This window comes from Lichenostomus cassidix, chromosome 3 (assembly GCF_008360975.1).
Source record: "Lichenostomus cassidix isolate B80296 chromosome 3, HeHo_3.0, whole genome shotgun sequence".
In the NCBI taxonomy this organism is placed as follows: Eukaryota; Metazoa; Chordata; class Aves; order Passeriformes; family Meliphagidae; genus Lichenostomus; species Lichenostomus cassidix.
Window position 1 is genome coordinate 78,291,465 of NC_139483.1, and position 22,916 is coordinate 78,314,380.

Below are 22,916 nucleotides of genomic sequence, written 5' to 3' on the forward strand. Positions count from 1 at the left end.
GCACCAAAAGAGAAAGTATTAAAAATGCTCTTTTAAACTAAAATTATGGTTATGTGAACTATTTTATAACTAATCCTAATTTGACTAGCATTTTCTTTCACATTAAATACAGTTCCACATGATTCTTTTTCTTTTCTGTGCAATTTTTAGTTATGGAAGGCTTTTCTTTTTTTTGATGTGCATAGTGGAAAGGGTTTTTATTGCATCCTCACTTAAGGAAGTCTCATCACAGTGAGCATACACAGAGAATGCAATTTTAACTTCTTAGTCCACCACTGTTTGTTTGCTTTTGATTCAGTAGGAAACTGTTAACCCTTAAAAAAACATAACCAAGAATATGGTTAAATATTTATTATCATAATCTCGTATGTCACATATTTGCAAGTTCAGTACTGAAATACTATCTGATGCTTCAGCCAAAGTGAATGTGACAGACAGTTTTGATTTCTATTTGATATATTTTCCCCCATTGACTTTCATGGATGATACAAAAATGAAATTAGACAACAGAGTAGAAGTGTGGATATTTAACTCCTAATTTTACCATTAATCCCTTGAAATTACTATACTAATACATGAAGCCTCATATTTCTGCTGTTTAGCAAAAAAAATGTATGTGTTAAGTATGTACATGCCACATCTTTAAATGAGAAGCCAATGACTACAGCAGGAAAATCTGGTTTTATAGAATTCAACACAGGCTTCCCACTCATGTCAGCAGAGCCTGCAATTTACCTTATAATTTGGGAATCTGTCCAGCAGGATCTGTTTTAGAATTTGCATGCATCCTTTTGCTTCACTAACACTGCTGCCCAAGTTGCCATGTTCCTGGCTGAAATTCATGGCTAGCCCTGCCTTACTATTTTTTAAGCTCTGCTATTGAGAGCTCTTGAGAAAACTGCTCCAACTGGTTGGCATTAGACAGAAATTAAAATCTTTTAAGTGGCTATTGTGCATATTATTTGAATGCACTGGATGACATTTCAACACCAGGCAATGCCTCCTCTCCACCACACTCATCAAGAGTGGTTTAGTTTTTTTCTTTCCCATATGGGCACTGAGGTTTCCAACAGCATTGATCCCTCTGCACATTTTCTATACTTTGTAAAAGGCTCTTTGAACATATTTCTGAGAAAAGAAAAGCCTCAATGTGCAACAGTTTTTTAGCAGCTTGAAGGACTGAGCCCTTGATGTGATTATTTGATCATATATGAAGTAACTCTCATGATCAATGAATGATGTCACAGCTATCACTTTGAAGTTAATAGTAAAATTTGCATTGGGTTAAATCTGAGCAGGATCAAGGCATGAAGCATGACTGACATTCTTTTAATTAATTTCCATATTTCTCTTTAAATGCTCATGCTTCACTCCATGCTTTTTCATGCGACGAGGGAAAAGAGTAAATGTTGGAAACTGATGTTTTCACCATCAGTAGGCTGTCGTGTGTAACAAATTGTTTTAGTATATTAGTTCATGTGGGCATCCTGTCCTTGATCAGCTCCCACATTTCCCATAGACAGCAGCAGAACTAGCACATAAAGATGAAAAAAATACTTTGAAAATGGAAATGTAATACTCCATCTGCAGACAATAGGCCTGATTGAAAGAAGTGCTGAGCACCTCTAGCAAAGGAATTCCTATGGGCTTGTGTGGAAAATACAGAGCCCGTCTTCCTTTGCTTCTTTGAATTTAAACTGTAATTTATACTAGTATAAAAAAATCTGGGATACATAAAGGCCATATTGGAAGCACTGTCTTTATCTCTCAAGCTAACAGGAAATGAGAGACAGTAATAGGACTTTAACTAGTTTCTCACTTGCGACGAGTATCCCAACACTCAGCGAAGAAAACTTCCTTTCAAAATCTTTCCGTTCCAAGTCTGCTGAACAGAGAAACAAAATGTGTGTGTGTCTGTGTCTGTGTGTGTGCATGTGTGAACAATGTCCACTTGTATTCTTAAGTGAACTTGTTTTATTTTGCCATTTAGTAAATGCTGGCATAAAAATTCCTAAAGCAACGTGACTCTCACAACAAACACAACTGACAGAGCCTCGCTGGAGAGCACATGCAAGCACAGACTGCAATTGTTCTGTGGTTATTTGAGAGGCAATGGTCAGGGAAACAGGGGTCATTAATTTCTCTGCGTATTTTAAACATTTCCAGAGATGTGCTAAAACGCACTAAAAGCACAAAGGCCGACATCTAAGGCTGAAACATTAGGAAAACTTTAGAAGGGGGACTTCTGTGAAAAAGCGAGAAGGGATGCTTTGAGTTTGACATTTGCAACACACTTTTAACTCTTTCCTTCCCGCTTTTCCAAAAGATCGCTTGAACGACTTCTGGAGAAGCGCGTGGGGTGGAGCCGGCAGGAAACCTGCTCCGACCGTGTGACTGTGGGCTGGTGTAACTGCTAAGGGGCTCCGGTCCCAGCTCGGGTGGTGCGAGTGTGACGCCAGGGCGGATCCTGGATGCTGGCATGGCAAAAGTCCCTCAATCCCGGGGAAAGTCCCTCAGTCCCGTCCGGCCGCGGCCGCTCAGGGACCACCACCAGCAGCACCTCCCAGCCGCCAGGGGGCGCCGCTACGCACGCGCGGTGCCTTCTGCCCCTCAATGGCGGCCCGCGCCTGTTCCCGAGCCTCACGCGAGGCCCGTGCCCGCTCCCTCCCGTCCCGCGGCGGGAATGGCCACCGGGCCCGCTCCCTCCCGTCCCGCGTGTCCCGCGGCGGGAATGGCCACCGGGCCCGCTCCCTCCCGTCACATGTGTCCCGCGGCGGGGCGGGCGGAGCGGAGGGAAGCTGGAGCATTTGGCGGAATCACGTGGCGCGGTGCCGGCGGGCGGGACGGTGGCCGGGAGGGTTTCCCAGGCAACGGCGCCGCCGGCGAGCGGGGCGGCCGTGTCTGAGCGCGGCCCGGCGCGGTGCAGGTGTGTGCCCGGTGCCCGGTGCCCGGGGCAGCGCTCGGCTCCAAGCCGGGGCCTCTGCCCTCCCCCGCCGCTCCCCGGAGCGCCCGTCGGGCCGTGGAGCGAGCCCTGCCCGCCCGACCCCGAGGCCCCGCGCTGCCGTGAGCCAGCCGTGCGTGTGCTCCAGGGAAAGCCGGAGGAGGAGGATCAGGTCACGGCTGGGATGATTAAAAGGTTACATGAAATGTGTTAGGCTGTTTAAGCTTTCCTCCATCCCCGTGGTTTGGCCATACCTCCTCAAAACTTCCGCTTTTTGCGCTGTGTGGTAGCAAATATCCCAGCAAGTGCCGCCTTTGTTTTATGCACAAAGTCATTTGTGAACCGCCAGGTCTCAAGGTATGGCTGAAAAGTGTATTTCTTAAGGTTAATGTTCTTCTGTTATGGAAATTGTCAACATATTTGTTGTGCTTTAAGTGGCATAATTGTTAGTTTTTATAAAAGATGTAATTATAAGGTAGACAGAAGAAAGCGATAATTCTAATGTAGGTAGAAGTACGGAAAATGTCAGAAGAATCACTTTATTTTTCTGGCAAGCCTAGAATTAAATATTCCCCACTTGCTGAAGTAGCTGGCACAGTTAGTAAATTGCTAAAGCATCCTGCGTTTAACATCAAGTGTTCTTTGATGTGAAAGTATAAAAGGGTACTGGATTATGTGTGTCCTGAGAGGTAACGTTCTTAATCTCCTTACCATGTTTTCAGAGATATTGTCCAAATGCTTACATAAGGGTATCTTACTCAATTCAGTGCCTGGGCAGTCTGCTATATAACTTTTTTTTTTTTTTCTTAAACTGCCAAAGTGTCGGGTGGTCTATGGAAGGATAAGGAGTGAAAGCAGGAAACAGTTGTCACAACTCTCCTGTCAAAATCAATTTACTAGGTAGGTAACAGTCCTGTGCACTGAGTGGGATCCATACTGGGAGAAGTTTTATTTAATGGTAAAAGCACTTTTGCAAATGTTTAGCCCTTTTATGTTTACATCACAGTTCTCAGCCTGGAAGATGCTAGTGCAGTTTAATGTTGCCATACATATGCAGTTTTGAAGGCAGCCATATGTGCTGAGCAGTGCGATACACAAAAGCTTTGCAGCCTTTTGGTCGTGGGGCATATTTTCTACCTGGGAAGTTAATGCAGACTTAGGGGAATGTGAGTGGGACAAGTGCCATTGGCGTTCTGTGTCAGGGCAGATCAAACCAAATGCCATTCTCTAACCTTAAAAAGATTTACATGTATTTATTGGTTTCTGAATCCAAAGCGCAGCAGAGAGAGATGATGAAACCAAACTAACAATGCCAGATGTCCCGTGTCTTGCAGAAGAAACGTAGAAATGAATTAAAAGCCCTTAAAATGGATTGGAAATATTACTGCAGTAGATTATAATTTGATTATTGACAAAACGCTTAATTTTGGGTTGCTAAGAGAGCTGTTTTTTGAAGAAAAATGTAAAGAGGCTGAAGTGAATTGTATTTTATTTGTCCCTCAAAGTTTAAATGCTGGATCAGGTGTTTTGAGATGAGTATTTTGCTTATAAGGAATTTGGGTAAACTAAATGTATTTGCATTGATTGTCTCATTCAGTAAATAATTTAGGTAAGGGATGGGAGAACAGGGTTTGTCATCTCTCAAGATTTGGGTTGGGGTTTTTTTCCTTATAGCTCTATTGAAGCAAATCATTAGGTTACATTAATTCCAGAATGCATGTAGTTAATTTAATTTTTGTTTTAAATTTCAGTTTTTAGACTCAGCTGTTTGGAAGATAATATTGAGTTGCAAATTATGGCTCATCGATTTTCAAAGGAAGAATTAGATGAGCAGTTTGAAGAGTTTCTGAAAGAGGTATGTTTGAGCACATCCCTATTCTCTATCAAAATGGGGGAAATTGAGTATGGAAGAATATGAAATGTAAGATTCAGTTATACTTTTATCACATAATTAATATAGCTGCCTTATGTACGGGTTTTTACAAGGTCTTAATTGCTAAGCTTAATTCATACTATTTTGCTGTATTGAAATCAAGAGAACAGTTTTGTGATTAGATAAATATTTTGTCATTGCTAGGTTGTATCTTCAGAAGGAGCCTTTGGTTCTTGATTTTTGTTTCAATTTTATTGTGTATGTTACTTAGTACCAGAAGCTTCTATTTGATGTATAATTGTAAACGAGGTAAAAACACTTTTCGTGTATATAAACACAAGCTCTGTTTTAAAATTTTCTTTTATTTTTCTGTGCAATACTTACTCTCACTGAATTATATTTAAAATTTCTTGTGTAAAATGAAGCATGTTATAGTGATTAGGAAATCTGAATTGGATTCCTTTCATTCCTCATGGTGCTTTATGATTTTGAGTGCTGACAAAATCATGCAAATCTGTGCGTTCTGACTTAAGCTAAGAATTGTCAGACATGATCTAAATGCCCTGACTGGATATGTTTTTTTCACTGAAAATAGACTTGTAATTTCAGAACTTGCCCTCTGGTCTATCAGACACACAGTGTGATAACCCTAAAACATAAATACTGCCTACATAAGGCCTTTACTAGATTTTAATTCTGTATATAGGCTTAACTAGTGATGGCGGAGAATATTTTTGGCGTCTGTGTTATATGTCATGTATGCTTGAAATTTTTTTGATGTAGAGGCTGTGTTACAATTTAATGGCTTCTGAAAAGTAATTTATTTTGATGATGTAACTAAGGTAGCACTCTTGAATTCACTGAAATTAATGTTAGTAAAATTAGAAAATCAGGCTTTGCGTTTCCTTCGGAAGTTCTTTACTTATTGTTGTTACAAAGGAGTTTCTCTGGGGAAGATTACCCACATTGAGAATGCTCATTAGAAAAAAAATCCAAATAAATGTATTGAATTATTCTAAGTGCCAGGTAGAATGTCCCAGAGAATGTAACTTTTAACAATTCATGTCTTAATCATTTTTTATCATTTCAATCTAAAACTGTTTTTAAACTGCTAATCCAATTATTAAAAATATGTATTGTGTTTTTTGCCAGCTAGATAGGGACCCAAATAACAACGACATTATCTACTCTGTGTTACTTTTACATATGCATCTTCTGCTGTGTCCCTCTTCTTGCTTTTGTTTTTTGATAGAAAGTGTGTGGCCTTTTAATATTAGGAAGATATTGTTCCTAATGTGCTCCATTTCTTGCAATCTATTCTTGCAAGATTGCTCCATTTCTTGCAATGTGCTCCATTTCTTGCAATCTCTCTGCAGATGATTGTGTTGAGATGTGCTCCATTTCTTGCAATCTCTCTGCAGATGATTGTGTTGAGAGTATAACAGCAGGTGGGGAATAGTGAAAATGATTTATCAGTAGTTTGGGGAAGACTTAATATTGTTTAAGCAAATCTTTCAAAGAGAAAATGGAGCAGGATTTTTCCCTTTTAAATAGCTCTTAACGAAACTGTGTTTGGGATGAGGGTATGTTGTAAGTTTGTGATTAAAACATATAAAGTTAGAAGAAAGAGTAGATGATGCAGATCTAATATGGGGATTAAACTAAGTCTTTTGGCATATGCACTGAACTTTAAAAGCTGTCAGGGAAGAGGACAGACTCTTCACTGATAGACTCTAGACTATTATCATTATACAGAAGGAAACACAAATGTGAAATAACAGTGACTGCATGTAGAGTAGATCCTTTAATGATTCCCTCTGCCTGATTGTGCTTATTTCCAACCCCTTGCCAAGACAGCGTGTTGTCATCTATAATTCTTCCCATAATCCTTCCTCCTCCGCTGTCTGTGTTCCTGTGGTCCATCCGCTCCTCACCATCAGTATCTTTTGGCGTGCTTCACCTGTTGTCACTTGGATTTCCCTTATGCATCATCTGTCATATTGGTTTAGCTCCCAGGTTTTCAGTGTTTGCTGTGTTGGCTGTGAAGTTCTCTTGGGACATGCAGCATGAGGAGGTCTTTCTAATAGACAGTGCTTCAATTAATTGAATCAATTGCCTTTTTTTTGATGACCCAAAGCCATTTTGTGACAAAGGCATTGTCTGCTTCTAGCATTTTCAATTGACTTTTGTTCTACTTGATATTCATGGATACTTGAGAAGGAAGACTTTCAAAAGGAAAGGCTATACCATCTTAATTAGAATATCTGTAGAGTAATATGTAGAAGAGAAACAACACACATTAAACCATGTTTGAAAAACATTTTTTATTAAAAGACCAAATATATTAACATATTATTGTGTACAAAAAGCATATATTGGAGTAGACTTATTTAAGTGAAAAATACTTGTTTCATGAATTAACTAGGACAACTGAACATGAAAGTCTGAGTGTTTTAGATAAAATCTGGTATACCTGTCTTTTTTAAGTTCCTTCACATGCAAAGGAGGTGATAAGCTGATGATGTGCCGTGAAGTTGTTCTAGTTCTTAAAGTTGTCTCTTTTGGCTTTTATTTATGTTGAGGTAAAACAACTGACACTTTTTCTATGTCTGTATCTGTGTTCCTGAAAGGCTGACAGGTAATGTTTTGTAAAGGAGGGGAAGGAAGAAATTGGTGCGACTTACTAGTACTGAGAAGTCATTATGGGTCCAGAAAACTGATTGATAGACAGATGCATAGATTGATTGATTGATTTATTTACCTTTTTTTCAAAGGAAGGAAAAAAATCTGGAAATTTTCCTGTTGAGGCAACTAATGTGTTGGGAAAAAGGCACCAGCATTTTTGTGTCAGCATTTCTTTCCCAGCTGCTGCAGCTTTACTGTCTACAGTTGACAAGATGGCTGGGCATAGAAAGTTTCCAGAACTTGAGCACAACCTGTGGGAGTTGCAAGTTCTTTAGTTACAATCCACTAAGGAGTATAAGCATCATTGAAGTTCTGCTTGCAGAGCAGAGGATACTGTTAGTTGTAGAAGAAACAGCAAGTGATAACAGCTTGCATCAAGCACCTGTCAGTGCTTCCAGCTAGCAGGAGGCAGTCTGATCTTTGGGGACAATGGCACTAGTGCTTGTGTTGTGACTAGTGTAAAGAAATTGTTATTTATGGGATATTTATGAGGTATTCAAAGCTGTTTTGTTCTATGTCACTGAGGCAACTTAAAGAAATTACAATACATCCTGTTGTCTAGCAGTTTCATAATTTGTAAAAATTGTGTTTTATTAAAGTGCAAGGCTCAGAGTACTTTCTTTCAGAGATGTATGACAGACATTTAGTTTTCTAAAGGGAAACTGTAACCTCCAAAGATGTTCTTATCAGATATATTAATGAGAATATTTTATTATAATTCTTTTTTATTAAATTATAGTTTTATATAATTGGTATTTGATTTTTTAGTGTTCTTGTTAAGCCCAGAGAAGTTGAAGCATTAGTCATGTAGTAAAGGTATGCTTTTATGGCAGTGTTTTTAATGTAATGAGAGGCAGTTGATTGCAAAGGCTTGTTTTAATAAAACATACACTTGTGTTTTACATGTTAAGTATCCATAATCCTGTTGCCTCTAATATTCTGTTTATACTATCACATTTTCTTATTTGTGAATATTAAAATAGTTAAGCTTTTGAAATTTTCCCATGTGATGCATTTCACGTGTGAATTCTTTGTTTCTTACTCTTCATGGCTTCTGCTAACTCTGTGCACTGTGCTCTTTAAGATGCTTTAGGGCAATTGGTTTCAACAGCTGTAGCTAAAAATCTAGATAAAAAGTATTCCATTCCCCTTAACCCCAGTTTGCTGCACAAAGAATATGTAGCACATAAGGTTGCAGTACAAGAGTCCTTGTTCAATGTGTGGATAGCTAATTGTGGCTCTGAGCCTGCTGTAGGCCACAAAGAACTTTATTAAAGGAAAAGAGCAGAGGTTAGTTGTCTTTTCCTTCCTGTTACACTTCAGTAATTTAAATTCATATGGTGTCCATACTCATAGACTTTTTTTTCCATTGATTAAAGCCATCAGTCAAAATCAGCATGGATGACTAACATATAAGAAAGTTTATTACACAGCTGGGTAGGAATGGCTCTGGTATTTCTATTATATTCCATGAGTAAAAAGTATAAAATTAATTTCTGAAATCTGATTTGCTGGCAGCTAGAATGTTGCTAGTACACATTTATTTATAGACTATTAATAATAAAGTTCACATGCAAAGCAAGGACAAGGCAAAATTGTTTTTGCTCTACTTCATTATCTTCAGGGTTATAGTCAGAGTTTTAGTTCTTGTATGTCGTAACTAACTGAAAAAGAGCTGATTACACTGTTCATTTGAACATACATTCTCTGAAGCAGTCAACTTTCAATATATACAAATTCTGGCAGTGAGGTTATTAAAATACGCAGCATTATGCCACATGAATATAGTTATTGTTTCTTAATCAATTTTTTCATGCATATACAAAAACGACAAACAGTGGGGAGTAATGAGAGGCATCTGGATTCAGAAGTCCAGGACTGAGTGGCTGAAACAATGTAAGAATATAAAAGCTGTCTTTAATCTTGTATGCAATTGATTCAGTCTCTTTCAGATGATTCACTTGGAAATTCAAAGAAAAAGTCCAGCATTCTTGAGAGATTGGGACAGCCCAGGAAAAAAGAAAAGAAGAAAAAGGATTCAGTGCCGTGGTGGTTATCTGAGGAAGATTCGGATGATGGAGGTAAATTTACAGTTTTGCAATGTTTTGGCCACAGGGGGTCAGACTAGTTCTTTCTCATACTGCCTATTAGACTTGGTTTCAGATTAGGCTGACACCACTCAAGTGTTTTAGAATGTTACAATGTAAGTTTGTAAAGCATAAAAATCAAATAGAATTGTATTTTTAAAACGGTTCATATTCAAGCTGTGTGCAAGCTTTCTGCTGTTTTTTTTATGTAGCTTTGAATTAATAAAACTTGTAAAGAATAAGCACATTATAAATAGTATGATAATTAGAAAACATAACTTAAGAATTCTGCAGAAATGTTGGTAGATGTGTTTTGTAGCCAACCTGTTGTTTATACTGACTTTTTATAGATTTCTGTTTTCAAAACTGTACTGGAAAAAGACCAATTTCTATAAACTTATGCTAACTGCAACATTTGTAATAGGTTGGAAAAGCAAAGAAAAACTTTTCAACACCAGCTGAATCCAAGATGTATGTCTTCAGTATTCTCAATGTTTCCCTTGCCAAGAACTGTGGCTCAAGGCAAAATGGGCTGTGATGACATGATTGCTAGTTCAGTATTGATATGGTCACATAGTTCTGGAAGAAAATATATTATTGTTTGCAAGATTGCCACCTCTGTTTTTTAATTTCTACAATGTCTTCTTGTTGGGTAGTAAATTCTATGAGTAGTGAGCTTCCACAGGGTGATTGTCTCTTCTTCTTATAGTAATTGGTGCGTTCTTAATTTTCATTATTTGTATTGATTGTAAGTGGACCTTAACAGAAAGTTACAAAAAATCAGTTTTTCATCTGGCAGATAAAAACTGCTAGTAGTCTTTGATTTTAAGACTAGCTGTGTCCTGTCAGTGTTGTCCTAGTGAGGAGTCAAATCCTAGTCAGCAGTTGTGCCATTTAAGCTTAACCCTAAGAGGTGGTATCTGGACTTCTTATCTGTCTCTGGCCTTTTAAGATGTTGCTGTAAAACTCAGATACATGTGAGAAAGCTCTTATTCAGGTATTTATGAGATGTGATTATTTCCTTACAGCTTTTCAAATAATGTAAGAACAGAATGTTCTTGCTGGGCAGTGTGAGAATTAAGAAGTTAGCATGGCCTCATTTTTTTACATACTATCAAAGAAACATTTCCGGTGACTTTAGAAGTTCAGCGTGTTTCCTTGGTTTTTTGGAGATTCTTGAGGCAGCTCAGCTGTGATATTTGACGTGGTCCAAAACACCCTGGAACAGGTTCCTAAAAGACAGGGTGATTACAAGTTTGGGGGAACAGTGCTTGTGTGGATTAAGTAAAATTCAAAACAGAATCACAAGAAACAATGTGATTATATAGTGTTGTTCCATCCAAATGTTCTTCACTAATGTCCTTTTTAAAATTAATAATATCTTATCAACTATGCAGGTTAACTGAAGGTAAAGCTATTAGAACTGAAACGAACTTGATCTACAGTTTATTGATGTATGATATATCTGGTAAACTTTTTGAGGTCTCTCTTAAGAAAAGCTTCTCATTTAACATAAGAACACTCAGAAGGTGAGAATACCCAGTTTTACCAGTACATAATCAATTTACATGCAAAAGAAGTTAGCCTGTTCATATTCATAGTGTGGATGAGGGGCTGGATTTTTTTGGAGGGACTTGAAAGTAATCTGTGTGTAATACATTTTGACTCCAAGATGCAACGTCTTGGCAGTTGGACATAACAAAATTGAGAGTATAGGAGTGTATGCCAGATGTGCCAGGTCTGTGCACAGAATTCTTCCCTGAGCACAATTTTTGCCAGTCAGATTATTAGTTTTATTTCATGTACTCCTCTGTCACCACTCTGCATAGAATACCATGCTCATGGAGTATATGCAGTAAGCCATATCCCACCTAGTACTTTAATATTGCCACGTAGAGAGGCTTTTAATTCATGCTACAGGGCTTTCCATTTTCTGTCTTGGCAAGAAGGGGCTAACTCCATGGCATGAAGTGGATCTCCTGGTTGTGTCATCCCACAAGGAAAAGGCTATATTTGTCACACTGGACACTTGCAAATGGTACCAGTGGCACAATGTGTACTATGATGAATGTCTTTCTTCTAGGTATACCAGGTCTAGTTTTAAGGCAATTAACCAGAGTCAAAAGAGAGCCATTTGCAGAGGCCAGCTTGGCCACCTTTGGGATAAAGTGAACTTTTCTCTGCAGTTATATGCAGCTATAACTGAAAATTATGAATCTCACACCTAAAGGAGTATTTATACATGTGTGTACACACCACAAACTATGCTATTATTTTAGTTTGTGTAGATGTGCTTGTGGTGTTCTAAAATGACAGATCACGTGACTGTAAGGAATGTGGATAGGCTTCCAGAACTGCTTATATTTTCCTTTGCATTTCTCTCTGTTTGTCTTAAGTGCTTCCAAGTACTTCCTCAAATTCCATTTTGCCATATCTAATATTCTTCAGCATATGTATGTTGTGTAGTGTGTCACTCAGACCTATTAAAAGTGGATGATGGCGCAGGAGCATTACAATGTAAGTTACTGCACTGGATGACTGAGAAGATTATGATTTAGACTTGTAGTTCTTTGTAAGGCTGTGTATAAATGTCCCCTAAATAGCAAAATAATTTCCCTATGGGAGAAAATAATAATATTGCTGTGATGCTAACAAACATGAAAATAAGCTGAATTTAATTTCTGGTAACTGTAATGTCAGCATGCTTCAAAATTTTTTGGAGATCCTTTTGTGTCCTTCTAGGCTTGAACCTTCACGTTGGTTGCAGGTAGGACATAATCAGTAGACTGTCAGGTAATAGAATTAGTATTTTTAAACTTGTTTTATCATCATGAATCAAACTTTTATAAATGCATAAATCTTACCTTCACCCACAGTGTGGCACTGTAGTCATTTCAAATACATGCTCCGTATGTATAAGTTGATGTCTTTGGGTGTCACTGTATAGAGATAATGTTATCTGAAGGAAGTATAAATTATTAGCTTGTGTAATACACCAGGGTGATAAGTTGTTTCCAGTTTGAGGTTTTGATTTTTAGTTGATTTTCATTATCTATATTGTGTTTTCTTGAAGGACAAGGAGAAGTTTAAATAGGTGTTCTACACTTATTTGTTGTCTTGTTCTTTTTTTTTCCTAAGGCATCATTTTGCAGAAGTGCCAGGAAATAGGTAGAGAGTTAAACTAATACCCTGTTTTCACTTGGTTTTGTGGATTAATGGTAACAGTATAGACTACTTCTGTTCATTTGGCTGAGAAGTATAAAGTACATTTTAAAATAACTCCACTAGATATTCTAGGCACATTTAAACTCTTTGTTCTTCAGCTTTAAACTGAAATGTACAAATTATGATTCAAGACACTGTCTTCCATTTTGGACAGGTTTGTCATTTAAATGATAAAAAGAAATTGGGTAATAAGAATTCCTGTCCTGTCTTGATTGCCTGTCTGTTCCTGCTGTTTTTCTTTTCAAGATTTTCAAATAAAATTTGTTAAACTGAGAAAAGAGAAGAAACTGCTAGAAGGCCATGCTGAAATAGTGGAAAACACTGAACGAAAGAGTCCCCGTTCAGATTCCCAGTCTGGTACTTGATTAAATATGTTTTGATATAGTTACTCAGTATCAACCTTGTATTACTGGTGTGTTTCCTGTAGAAAACCCTTAGCAAATTGTCCCTTTGACCAAGCTGCCACATACTTCTTTTGTCATTTTCAGAAGAAACTAATAACTGTGTGAACTTTCATTCAGTTGTCATAGCTTCATGTATCACTACATATACTGATGTACTAGGACAGACAGTATTGAATGTCAGCCTGGGAAAAGGGGGAATAACTTTGAAAATCTGAACAAAAAGTTCTTGCATGTAGTAAGCACCTGTTTAGTAAACAGAAAGTCTCTTACACTTTCTGCATTTCATATTCAAGAAATATTAATATTCATTGTTTTGCTTGTTCAATTTAAAAGACAGAAGTCAGATAAGCATTTTACTTATTTTCTATTGATGTGGTTCTTTTCCGTTTGCTGGCCACTGTGCTGCTTATGCATGCTGCCCCTGGAATGGAAACAGCAGTTGGTATAAATGAGAAACTTAAATTGTTTAATCTGCAGGATTCTTTTAGTCAGTGTAACTTTAGATTTAGCCTTTATGTGAAGTCACTTTTTATATTATCTGAAAAGAAACCCTAACGAATAAGTAGGAATTAAAAGCATTGATCCATTAAATTATTCTGTGTAAAACAATGGCAATTAACTTCTACTAATTTAAGCGTGGCATTGGTGTTAAATTCAAGCAGATCAGTAACATTTTGGAGAGCCATGGCAATGAAATATTTGGAGCTTGGTCTTTGGATCATGTTGGTGATCTAGTTTGTAGCCTGTAGAACATCTCCTTATGTTAGTTTTCTAGAGTGTATATGCAGCTCTGTTTTCATAAGCCTTATTTGCATAGAATAGCTATAAAGCATCTCGGTCTGGGACATAAACACTAAAAATTAATTTATTTCTCAAATTAGGATTAATGTCTGAAATATGAGCAATAGGAGGACCTTGGTAGTTATTTCAAAGTACTGTTTTAAAAGGTATCAGATGTTTGCATTATTTACAATGGAAGACATGCTGTCAACATTTCTAGATTCCCAGTAAATATGGGAGAATATAGATCTAGAGAAGTAGTGCCTTGATAGTGGAGTTACACATTAGTTGAGGGAATGAAGGACCTATGCATTGTATCAGAATGGATTTCTTACCATTTCTCCCCTTGCGTTGTACCAGCTTCCTGTAGTTATCTTGGATGTTTGAACTGTGTTAACTTTTGGTCACATATTCCTGTACTCCTGTTCTTAACAGCAAAAGTATTTGGCTTTATCTCCTAGACTACTCTCTCTTATGTCAAGGTGAACTCAAGAGCCATAACTAAGAGTTTTATCTGAATTACTCAATTTTGAAACCTCTTCCACTGTGACAATTTAGACATGGGAAAATCTAACACAGACCTCTGGCGAGCCTAAAGTATATGAAGGCTGTGGTGTGGCTGTCACGTAAGAGTCCAGAGGAGGCCACCAAGATGGTAAGAGGAGTAGAGCACCTCTTGTATGAGGAAAGGGTGAGAGGATTGGGTTTGTTAAGCCTAGAAAGGAGAAGGCTTCAGGGTGACCTAATTGTGGCCTTGCAGTATACGAAGTGAGCCTGCAAGAAAGATGGAGACTTTTTGCTAGAGCATGTAGTGACAGGACAAGGCGCAGTGGATTCAAACTAAAAGAGAGAAGGTTTATATTAGGTGTAAGGAGGAAGTTCTTTGCTATGAGGATAGTGAAGCACTGGAACAGGTTGCTCAGAGAAGTTGTGGATGCCCCATCCCTGAAAGTGTTTAAGGCCAGGTTGAATGAGGCTCTGAGCAACCTGGTGTAGTAAAATGTGTTCCTCCCCATGGCAGGGGCATTGGAACTAGATGATCTTTAAGGTCCCTTCCAATTCAAATCATACTATGATTCTTTTGTCGTGAGAGCACAGTATTCAGCATAGGTACTGTTATCTTAAACTTAATTCTGCTAATGTGAATGGAAGGCCTTTGTTGTACTTGCTGCTGGGCAAGTCCCCACAAGGGTCTGAGCAAACGAATGCAGTGTTTATTCCTGACAGTGATAAAGACAGCAATAGTCTATACTTAGGTACCTACAGTTTCTCACTTTTCTTTGAACCAGTCTAGATGCTTTCTCTTAAACCTCATAGTAAAAAACTTCACTGTTGAAGTAGTTTTACTAGTTTTCTTTGTTTTCAGGTCATTTATTGAGCTGCTACAGCAGTATATTTGAATGCAAAGTATACATGGATCAAGAAAGAATTTATCCTTATTAAAAATAAAAAAGGAGGGAGAAGAGTAGTTATATTTTCAGAACTTATAAGTATTAACTTTATTATTTACTTATAGGTAGAAAATGAGAAGTAATTCAATGTACCAGAAATTGAACTCTATTACTTTTTCAGAAGTGTCAATTTGAAGTCTCATATCTCATTCTTCTCTTTATTCCCTGTCCATTATGCATTAAAATCTATAAATGTTTGTGTACACTTAGAAGTAGCTCCCTCTAAATATTCCAGTGCATCTCGCAGCAAGGCTTTGACTAAATCCAAAATGTTGGAAAAATTTCATAAGGACAAGAAAGATTCATACTTAAACAAAGAAGAAGGAACCCTTGCCTCTGAAAGTCCAGACGATTCTGAGGGTAACAAATTTACTGTATTTTATATGATACTAAAAAGGTAAAATGGCTCAATTCTGACAGTCTTGGTCAGATTAGGAATAAAGAAGTTACTTTTTTGAAGTAAATGTTTGTAATTATCAGACAATACCGGATTATTTGAGTCCTTTGTATTTACATTTTTAAATGTTTCTTTGCAAGTGTGGTAGTTAGAAATAGTCTTCAAAGTCAAACTCAGGTTCTAACTCTAATTAATTTCAAGTGGCTGGACTTTAAAAAAGAACACTGTGTATCATTTGCCTTACTAAGTGTTGCATGTAAACATACAGGTAATGAAATCCTTGGTGTTCAAGATAACTACTGCATTAAGAAGCTTTTACAAGAAGTAACAAATACCCGCCCTCCAGAAACAAATTACTCTTGCTAGCCTCACAGAAGGCAATGGGACAGTTCAAGCAGCCAAAACCAAAATGAAAATACTGTTAAATCCATACGAGTTGATATTTTTTCCAAGTTTGATAGATTTGTCAAAGTTCGTATTGTGTAGGGTGAGAAAGAACAAACATATTTGCCTTCACTAGCAATGGGGGTGTTAAGGGTGGCTTAATTGAAAAGTTTAATGGCTGCAGAAACAAGGTTTGATCTTTAGATTATTGTGTAAGGTACTTTTTAAAAACCATCTGATTTGACTCAAACCCTGATTGGCAAAATCTTTTAAAATTATTAGACAGCTTACAAAAATCCTGGGAAGCCTTCAAGATCAATGTACATCTGCTGAGAAATTTCACTGGATATAATTTAAATTAAAAGAAAAAATCCACAGGAAAATATTTTTCTTTAAAATTTTGGTCTATTAAAATTCTAACTCTTTTTTTACTGATGTTTAGTTCCTTCTCCTTTCTTGCACATCTCTCTGCCTTGGAGCTCAGTCACAATTTATCATTTGATTCTGCTAAAATGTTCTCATTCAAAAATAGGGTGTTGGAGGTCTGGTGAGATTATGGCTAATCTAAAGCTCTGCAAAAAACTTGTGACCCAGTTACAAACATACTCCTATTTGCTGTCTTGATAACTAGAATAGAGTGCCATCTGAGTACTTTAAATTACTGCGTTTGGCTACCTGAGAAATGGATTATTTGTAGTTTTTCACTTCAGTTCAGCATTTTGTGCTTTCCCTTTTCTACTTTTCAGGGTAGTAGCAATATGTATTTATTTAGGCATTAACTTTCTGTACATGTGGAGCTTGAGCTTTAGACAGTGTCTCTGACATTTATTTGTTGCATGCAAGGCAAGTCAGAACTCTGTATTTAGGACAGAGCTGAGGTTAGATGCAGGAACGTGGATTTCTAAGATGTGGAATCTTAGGCACCTAGCCTCCCAATAAAACATGCAAGGGGACTTTGTCATTAAAATCAAGAAAATAAACCTATTCTATTTTTTAGTAGGGAGGCTCTTATAATCAGAATGAACGCTGAGGGCTGCCCAGTAGGGAGGGAAAAGGTGTTGAGACTTCTACTTTCCCCACCCTCCCTCACCCTAAATACATTTTCAGAACCAAAGGGAAGGGATTCTCCATTGTTATGATATAGGCAAATACGGCATTTTTTAAAAGGGACTTGTATAGAGAACAGAGGAAGAGCCCAGAGCCAAAGCACTTGGTCAGCACATGGAGCACTGGTTTAGTGTTACTGATGTATGCATCTCCTCCAGTCTCCTGCAGCAGGAAATGAGCTGTTGTCAGTGCCTTCACCCCTCCTGGTGTGTTCAGTACAAGGACACAGCTACAGTCTAAACATCATGTGGCCAGGCAGAACAAAAAATTCCAGGTGTTACCAACTGAAGATTCAGTTGGAAAACACTGTCTTAGTTTCTGTTCCCTTCTGTGAGAACTGTTAAATAATTTCATATGTCATTTGATAAAATGCATAAGCAAATTTTCTCCTGTCCCTTCTCCAACAACAACTTACTCAGAATCAAAGTCTAACCGTGTGTGTTTTGCAGGCAGGCAGAAAGGAGTTTTTGAACTAGGAATGTCCTGCAATGTCTGGCTCTTAGTCTTCCATCAGGAAGTAGATAAGGCAGTGTTCTGCCTGAGAGCCAGCATAACGTTATTGAGGTGATGTTGAACCCTCACAACAGTGAAATTACAATATGTGTAGAAGGGGAAAACTGAGTGTTTATCAGTGACTTTAAAAAAACTTAGGTTACTATTTTCTTCCTTAAAGCCTTTAAGCCACAAGTGAAATGTAGCTGCTAAGCCAGTGGCTTAGTTTAAAAAATCTGTGGTGATCTGAGGTGGTAGATAAAATAAAATTAACTTGTTTTGAAGAAAGAAATGTCAATTTCTGTATAGGGTCTGTGTGTGTGATTGTCTTTCATGGGTATATGTAACAGTAACTTAATTTTTGCAGTTGTTACATTTGACTCATGCTGAACTTTAGGTATGTTTGCAAATATAAAGAATAGGCAAGCAGTGTATATAATAGCTTAATTTATTAAAAAAGATTTACATATAAAATCAGCGGTGGAAATTAGGTGAATGTGGCTTGTGAGACTGCATATCTTTGCAGTTGCAAAGTGAGATTAAAACTGGTGGTTTTGGAAGATGATTAGAAGACTGAAGTGTCATACAAATAGCTTTTAGGTGGTAGTCAAGAATATTGCAACTTCTTTCCTAGGAATGCTTGGAGCCAATGGAAACTTTGTCAAGATACAGAACACTTCACAGCCTATGGGAGAAAGTAATGAAAATATGGATGTAGAAAAGATGTATCTTCAGAAAAGTAATGGAGATGCAGTCTCTTTGAGTAGAGACAGTCTGGAAACAAATGGTGAGAACTGAGAGCCCTACCATTTCATGAAGTTAGCTAGACCTGAATAAGTTACTGTTAAAAGCGGTTTACCTTAACTCATTTCAAGATGGGATTGTTCATTTCTGTCAGCTATGTCTTGTGAACTGAGGGCTCCTAGTACTAGTTTGTGATAATTTGATACCATTAATGTTTTATGAGGCTGTCTATGGTTGTTGTTAACTATTATGGCTATTCTCTTTGGACATACAGCACAGACACAGTTTATTCTCTTTTTTTTTTTTTAATTTAGATTCAGTTTTAGCTTCTGGGCCTAATCAAAGTATTGTGGGAGTTGGATTGGATACCTTGGAAGAGCAAGAAGAAAAAGAGACCTTCTTTGCCAAACTTGAACAAGAAGCTTCCTCTACTATTGATTATTCAAGATTAAATAAAGAGCTGGATTCCAATGATTCTGTCGTACTAGCACCATTTGTACGGTAATTTAGAGGGAAGAAAAGTTGTGGACTGCATTAGTTGGCACATGTGACGGGTGTGGGCACTGAGATTTTGTTGGATGATATCCTTTATATGATTTTGGTCAGCTTTTTGTTTGTTTATGCTGGTTTGGCTTTTTTTCTTTAAGACAAGGACAGAAATGAGCTTAATAAATAAAAGTGAGACCATGATTTAGTGATGAGTGGATGTAGCTCCACAGTCTTGAGCATAACTCAATAGTAACAAGTCAATTTAACACCTTAATGGTCAGTTATAACTAAATGAAGAGGTAACAATTGATAATAACAAGGAAATAGATCAGGAAAGATTCTGTGTCCCTCTAGACATGATATTACATGTCTCTAGAGAAAGGAGATTGAATCTTCATAGATGGGCAACCTATTTATAATCACTTATGTGAAAATAAGTTCAAACATCTGTGAGAGAAATGGATGAAGGGGAAGTTCAGGCTGCTGTTGCAAAAAATGCTGAGTTCAAAGGCAAATTCTGATATCAAAACAGTTGGAGGGGCAGAATTCTGGAGAGCTTTAGGTAAGAACAAAACTTTAATTTTATGGGAAAAGGGTAAAGAAAGGAGAGGTGGGTGGTTTTTAAATTGATTTTGTTAATCCAGAGTTGCAGGGTCAGAACAGGAGGCAAACCTTTATGGTAAAAATATTTTTTGAAAAGTTAATGTGGATGTTGAAGAGAATGCAGAAAGGGAGGGATTTGAAGAGTTAGAATGAGAATTTTAGCTGGGTTGTTGTAAAACTTGAAATGCTTTATTTTAATAATTGCTGACACTTTCCCACTTTTCTTACCCATGATCTGATGTGTTGAATACATGTGAGAAAAAATCAGATTTTTTAATTTTATTACTAATTGTAAGAAGTATCAGAGTGTAGAGTTCCAAAAAGAAAAGTACATTTATTTGTTGTCCAAAAAGAGAGTAGAATTTTCATTTTATTTCGTAGAAATGAAATCGCTGAAAAAGAAGAAGAAGGAGAAGAAGAAGAACCTGCACATGGAGAGAAATCTGGTATTACAATCTTTTCTCTTGCCTGTAGTTCTTACATCAACCTTTTAGGCTGTCCTTGCATTATGACTGTGCAGCTGTTATTCAGACAGAGGGGTTTAGGGGTTTGCTTCTGCTTCCATACTTTTTTAAAGTGGATTTTTACTCTATTATAGACCAAAAGACAAAGAAAAGGAAAAAAATGTAGTAAAAACCCTCTATCAATCATAAACAAAAAAAAAGCTCTGATGTTGAAATTGGATTTGATGTTTGATTTACTCCAGTGTTTTAACTTTCATCTGTATTTTTGTGCCATCTTCTCATGCCTGAGTTTCATCTCTGTAATCTGCTGTATTAGTTTTACCCGATTTTTCCCCCCAAATTTCCATGCTACATTTCTTACTTATTTGTTACTCATTTGTCATGTCTCTTTATTTTATGCTTTATTGCTGGCATATGATAGAGTATATTCCTGTTATTTAACAGATTGTATTTTCAAATTTATGTATTTAGCTGAACTTTTGAGACATCCTGTTTTCAGGCTTGAATTTCCCAAGCATAAAGAGGATGTATTCTTTATATCCATATGTATCCATAATCACAGGAAATCTTTTCTCCTTGGAAGCTTGATTACTCTGTAGACTGCAACAGATCATGGTAGTTGTAACAGAAATGCTACAACAATTTTGTAGCTGTTTTTGTAAAAAAGAAAAAAAAAAGTTGAAATTACTTGATTGTTACAGTCACATTTATAAAACTGATGCTTCTTATTTTTAGGAAAATGGTTGCTGTGGAACACCTGGAATGACCAATCTGCATAGTTGGGTTTAGTCTTTGTCAAATTGCTACTTCATAAAATAATAAACAAAATAGTGGATAATAGGGGTGTGGGAATAGTATCAGCACTGTGTTTGTCTTAAGTCAGTATAAGAGACCTGTTTTCAGCTAATCAAGACATCTTGTTCTCCAAAACCAAAGAGAAGGCTGAAATAGTAACTTTTTGCAGAGTAGTTTTTACATATGCGTAAATGTGTGTCAATTATATTGGTGACAAAACACAGAAAGCACACATAATGAACAAGTGTTTTGCAAGGCTTCTGGATTTAAGTGTTATGGATAATGCAGACACTGGAGCCTGTAACCACAGGAGCTGAGTGGGAGAGATACTGCAAAAGAGAACTGAAACTTGTGGAAGGATCTAAGTAACTGAAGGAAAAGCCTTTGACTTGGTTGTGAAGTTCATTCTCTGACTCACTTGTTTTTAAGTAATGCCACTCTTGAGACTGACTTTTGGCCCACCAAAGCAGGTCGTAAGATGCCAAATTACAGATTCTAAGCTTCAAAACTGCTGGAGTTGTCAAAGTGGATGTACAGAGTACTTTATCTACTGGGTAGGAATAGCATCATTTCACCCCTAAGTGAGGGAAAGTAACTGAATAAAAGGGGTCAATTCAAGTACACCTTGAGGAGACAAAGCATATCTGATCACAAGACAAGCTTCCCTTGAATTTAGAGATGCTATGTGTGACTTTCACTGTAGTTTTAGTACCACATTCAGTCTTGGAGCCTTTCTGTTGCCTTTTTAAAAGGAGTAATATTAGCAGTAGCTGTTCTTAGACAAGGCATTGGGGAAAAGGAAATAGCTGTCTTTTACTCCTTTATCTTCCTTAAGTATTCATTCTATTTGATGTTTATTTTACTCTTCTAGGTAGCTACAGTGAAGATTTCGAAGAAGAAACAGATACTAATCCTGCCCTTAAAACTGAGGGAGATCAGGTGAATCAAAACATCATGTCAGAAGTCGATTTAAATCCTCAAGAACAGGTATAGCTTGCCAAATGCTTCTATTACTTGCGGGAATTTTAAAAGCTGTGCAATGTGTAACTGTAAATATAGTACACCTTTATATGATATATACTGTCTGAAAGAATATAGTGGTCCTGGAACTATATCTTTCTCTTAAGGATATGCGCTTTCCTGTGATAGGTCATGGAAGGGGTTAAGTGCTTCACAGGGTTTCCTGATTACTCCTCCTTTGAGTTAAGAAATGTTAATGAAAGTGCAGGAGAGATGAGTTCAAGTGGGGACTCAGCCTCAGACTGGCTAGTGATTCATCTCTCTCAGAACTGGTGGTGTCTACATCAGCAAGTGGCACAGACTGATGGAAGTAATTCTGTACAGAGAAGCCCTTTGGACAGTGGACCCAAAAATCTACACTGTATGAGCTTTGGGGTCATTGCTGTCCACTGGCTTAGTCAGGTCTTTAATGTGCAGCACATATGGTTGGAGCACAATTGTGCATCCCTGAAGAACATGTTCAGATTTGGCTTTTTTTCAGAAGAACTCTGTAGAGCATCATATATTCATTTTCACTAGGTAAACTTTTTTTTAGTTCCTTTCAAATAAATTTATTAGAGGGGTGTTTCTAATAAATGTTTGAAAAGAAAAATTAGAATGGAGGTATAATGTGCTTACTGCAACTTAATTTCCATTTGTCAAATTATAAGACAAGAAAACCAGGAAGGTGCAAAAATGTTCCTTTATGCACAGGAGCATTTAATTTCTGTTCACCTGGGAGTTGGTTTATAGAGTTCAGGACATTAAAAACTTTTTTGGCATCCTAAGGAGAGTTTTAGGGAAGTGTATATTCTTGGAGCGTGAATAACTGCTCAGTTCTAAGTTCTAAAAACTGTTTTTAGGTATTGGATGAACTTCTAAAGTTTGTCTAATTTTTTTCCTGATATTCAAAAAGTAATTTTTTTTCATTTTTGTTAGGAAGAAGCAAACACTGGCATGCTGGCTAAAGGTAAAATATAACCATTGGTCAGTGGA

The 22,916-nt window shown here is 37.2% G+C and overlaps 1 protein-coding gene across 5 annotated transcripts in view; it reads left to right on the top strand.

Moving 5' to 3' along the window:
- Window positions 1–3,754: 3,754 nt before the first annotated feature.
- Window positions 3,755–22,916, top strand: part of CEP162 (centrosomal protein 162) — a 44,445-nt gene continuing 25,283 nt past the window's right edge. For all 5 annotated transcript variants that reach the window (XM_085056404.1, XM_085056406.1, XM_085056405.1 and 2 more), the window contains exons 1-8: window positions 3,755–3,841; window positions 4,693–4,796; window positions 9,442–9,580; window positions 18,461–18,613; window positions 18,885–19,071; window positions 20,044–20,108; window positions 21,793–21,908; window positions 22,860–22,890. In XM_085056404.1, coding sequence (XP_084912530.1) covers window positions 4,737–4,796; window positions 9,442–9,580; window positions 18,461–18,613; window positions 18,885–19,071; window positions 20,044–20,108; window positions 21,793–21,908; window positions 22,860–22,890 — 751 coding nt within the window. In that variant the 5' untranslated portion in view covers window positions 3,755–3,841; window positions 4,693–4,736. The remainder of the gene's footprint in view (window positions 3,842–4,692; window positions 4,797–9,441; window positions 9,581–18,460; window positions 18,614–18,884; window positions 19,072–20,043; window positions 20,109–21,792; window positions 21,909–22,859; window positions 22,891–22,916) is intronic.